This window comes from Nematolebias whitei, chromosome 21, assembly GCF_014905685.2.
Source record: "Nematolebias whitei isolate Nwh7 chromosome 21, NemWhi1, whole genome shotgun sequence".
Lineage (NCBI taxonomy): Eukaryota > Metazoa > Chordata > Actinopteri > Cyprinodontiformes > Rivulidae > Nematolebias > Nematolebias whitei.
This window is the reverse complement of record NC_056518.1, coordinates 14,378,889-14,382,699: the sequence shown is the minus strand read 5'-3', so window position 1 is coordinate 14,382,699 and position 3,811 is coordinate 14,378,889. Positions and strand designations below refer to the sequence as shown.

Genomic DNA, 3,811 nt, shown 5'->3' with positions numbered 1-3,811 from the left:
CGGCATAAGTAATGAATTCTATAAACAATTTGCAAAAGAACTGGCCCCGTTTTTAAAAAAACATGTTTATAGAGTCAATACTGAGAGGTGAACTACCCCCCAACTCTCCAGCAGGGGTTGATTAAACTCATCCCCAAACACAAAAAAAGAGAAATTGAGTATTGAACATTGGAGACCAGTTAGTCTTCTAAATAATGACGCTAAAATATTTGCAATCAACTTTGCCAAACGACTGAAATTAGGTTTAAACGAGATTATTGGTGAAGAGCCGGGGCGCACTGAGAGGGGGCGTCAACGCTTTTGTGAATGAGACGTCATTTCAGGGAAGGCTGCTGCTGCCGTGGGAAAAAAGTTTACTCTTGTTGCGCGGTGAGTGGACAGAAGTAGCAGAAAATAAGACGGGCTCTAACTGAAAGGTCCTTCTGTAGCTTCTTGGGCATGGATGGTGAAAGGCGGAGCCAGGTGGTCCTCTGGACCATGGTCAACCAGGCAGCGATGTGGGATACGCAAACCGCAGAGGTGGCACACAGGTTGAGGATGGCATCGGCGGCTTTGCAGAGGGAGCCCTTTGTCTCCTCCGGCAGGTCTGCTCCCTCCAGCCTCTTCAAGATGCTCTCCAGGTGGGAAGAAGCAGCGGTGCTGCTGCTAGCATCACCTTTGCCGGAGGAATCATCCGATTCACTGCGTGGCTCTGCGTCGAAAAAGGCGATGGCGTTGTCCAGCAAGTAGTGCCCCGCCATGGGGAAAACCTCCTCGGAGTTAGCCTTGAAAAAGGCTGCTTGTCTTTGCTTCTCTTCGGAAGAGAGGAGCTCACAGGGACGGCAGAAGGTGGCGAGGTCGGCGTGGTGGGGACCCAGGCATCCTTCGCAGATGTCGTACTGGTCATAGCCCATAATGTAGCTGGTCTGGCAGGACGGGCACAGGTGGATGGTGCTGGTATTGGTGCTGGACATCTTATATTCTTATTCGCTCTTTAGACAGTGCTTACTGGCTGAAGTAAAAATGGGAGCCGATTGTCCAGTCTCACCGTAATTTATACAGACCTGGGGTGGGGCCCACACAGCCAATGGGCGTGGACTAAAGTTTTCAGTGCTGTGTTGCGTGTGAAGGGATAAACCCACTAGCGATAGCCTTAAAGGGTTAAGCCTGTACGAAATAGAACGGCCTGATTTCATGCACAACAGGAAGGGACAGGAAGTAAAAACACTGTCAGAATCTGAATCAGATGATGATTAGGGATATAGAAGCCACAAAGTAAAAAGATTTTGTGAAGGTCAGGGTTGTGCAGCCTGTTAAAGTTTGTTAGTAATTACTTAAAAATAACATATTGCACTACACAACTGTTAATGTGTTCATGATGTGCTATGTTGTCAGTCTAAGTACATATGTATGGTAAACTTCTTTACTTGGCTTTTCTGACAGTTAAGAATAAATCATATGATTTATATAATTTGATTGTACTGGTGGGGTTTGTAACCAAAGGAAGTGTTACACACAAACACACACAAAAAAAGAAAAATAGTGGCTGGTAAAAAACAAGTTAATTTCCAGCCCTGATTGTAAGTAAGGAACTCGTGGTGTCTAAACATGATGAATTTACTGCATGTTAAGAAAGATACCACACCGCTAAGAACATTATCATTTAATTAAACATGTTTAAATGTGTATGTTACAAATACACTCGTTGAAATTAGTTAATTAGTTATTTACATTTCTCACAGTTCCAGTTTACAGTGACAGTCTGACGCAGACACTCGCTGCCTCACGCATCTGCTAACTCAGCTGTCTCAAGATTTTTTTACTCGATCACCAACACTGTAACCGACAATACGAACAGAAACAAAGAGCTAAAAGACTAACCAGTTTGTTTAAACTTGTACAAGTTTACAAGACAGACAGCTGTTTCACTTTCCCCCTCATACCTGTCAATGTTCTTCTGTCTATTCCCTTATACTGAACTTCAGAAAAATGACTTGAACAAAAAATAAAAATAATTCAAACTGGCAACAAAAAGTAACACTGTCTTTAAACATGTATATCAAATGTTAAAACATATATTGTGAAAATATCAGTTTTACACAAGTATGTACAAAATGATTGGTAATGTAAGTGAAATGTGTAACATGTGAATATCCGTTTTTAATGACTGGAGGAGGGACAACTCTACCAACATCTTTTCTCCCATAATGCACCCAGAAGACTTGTGTCTGTGCACACAGTGCGAGTGTGCCATGAAATGAAAGCTTGTTTGCTGAACAAATGACTGCGGCGAGAAGCTGTTCCTAACAAGCACACTTTAAGTACCTTTCCCTGGTAGGAGGGTCTTTCCCCCTCTTATCACACTGTGGATAAGTTCTCCAGAGACTGATGGCTGGAGCCAGCAGAAACTGGATCCTCCAGTTTGTCTGCAGCCAGTCGGCTCAAAGTCTCTGGGCTGAACAGACGTCTGGTTGAAGACACACATCCCAGGCTGCAGCTGACACTGGAGAACTTTAAAAGTCTCATTATACTGTAACTTAAACACTACAGATGGAACAGAAAGCAGCTCCATCCCTGTTGAACAGCTGCTAACGCTGCAGAGGATTCATCTAAATTTAAAGTGCCTTGAAGGGTGTTGCCCTGCAGGAAAGTTTTGCTTCTGTACAAATCCTAGTTTACTTAAATATCTGCAAAATTAGCTCCAATCAGCTACAATTCTTTATCGTTGCACTGTTCAAATGTGGCTGCAGGTTTATGATGACAATAAAAGTTTATTTGTGGGGTTCCAAGCCTTGAAAAGGTGGCCAGTAGATCTTCTTGTGGAAATGAATACTTAAATCCATGATTACGGTAGTTATTTCCTGTCAGTAAAATCCACTCTGTGATGAAGTTCCACTGGTCCAGACGTACATCGTCGTCAGTCTGTTAGTTTGTGTACATAGTTGACAGGAAAGGTCCCACTTCTCAATGGGTCCCCATCAATGTGTCCAACCTGCGTGGATAAGGAGCAATGCAACGTTTATAATCCTAACACACAAAAAACCTCCATGGGAATATAATAAAATAATTCTCTGTTCTCAGAAATGATTGCGATAAACAATGATATTGTTTGAAATTTGACATTAGCATTTATTGTCAAATTTAAGAAGAAATGTAGGTTAATTTGTGTAGTACCTTTTTTGACCATTAGGTGGCAGTATAACTGTTTGAACCGAAGGATTTATAATAGTGAGGGAGCGAGCAGCGTGTCTCTTTAAGAAAAATGGAAGGGGAGGCCCCTTGATGTGACATGGGCTGTCTCCTAGGGGTTGAACGACTAAATAATTTTAAAACTCAACATTAACATAATAAAACTTGAGTGGAATTCGAGTAGTTGATGATGTCATAGGATCTCAAGATGAAAAAATTAATAAAATATAAAACCGCAAAAAAACATAATTTATTATTTACCAAAAAAAAAAAAAGACCAACAAAACATTGGGAGCATATATTATGCTCCTACCATTTATCATACTGGAAATAAGTCAAAGGAAAACAAAAACTATTAGTTATTATTATTAAACTGCAAAAGTGAAAGAAATAACGTGCAGCACGTCAAAAACGAAACTAAAAACAGTGGGGCAATCGACCACCCAGCACCACCTCCAGCTGTGGTGCGCATTAGGTTTAGTTTTAGAGATTGACATGTTTATAGTTTTTTTATTTATAGTTTTAGAGTTGAATATTTTTTGCTTTTTGTTTGTGAAACAAGGTCAGAGGAAGCTGGTTCTGGTTTGTCATTGGACTCGGTGTTACACCATATTTTGTGACCTGCAACAGTGCATGCAACACC

At 41.2% G+C, this 3,811-nt stretch overlaps 1 protein-coding gene across 1 annotated transcript in view; it reads right to left on the bottom strand.

Moving 5' to 3' along the window:
• Positions 1–1,721: 1,721 nt before the first annotated feature.
• The window catches only part of LOC119427464 (arf-GAP with SH3 domain, ANK repeat and PH domain-containing protein 2), a gene marked incomplete at its 5' end in the record, with an annotated part of 9,431 nt that continues 7,341 nt past the window's right edge, over positions 1,722–3,811 (bottom strand). Inside the window, 1 exon segment of the mRNA XM_037695086.1 lies at positions 1,722–2,971. Within this exon segment, the coding sequence (XP_037551014.1) occupies positions 2,897–2,971 (75 nt within the window). The 3' untranslated portion in view covers positions 1,722–2,896.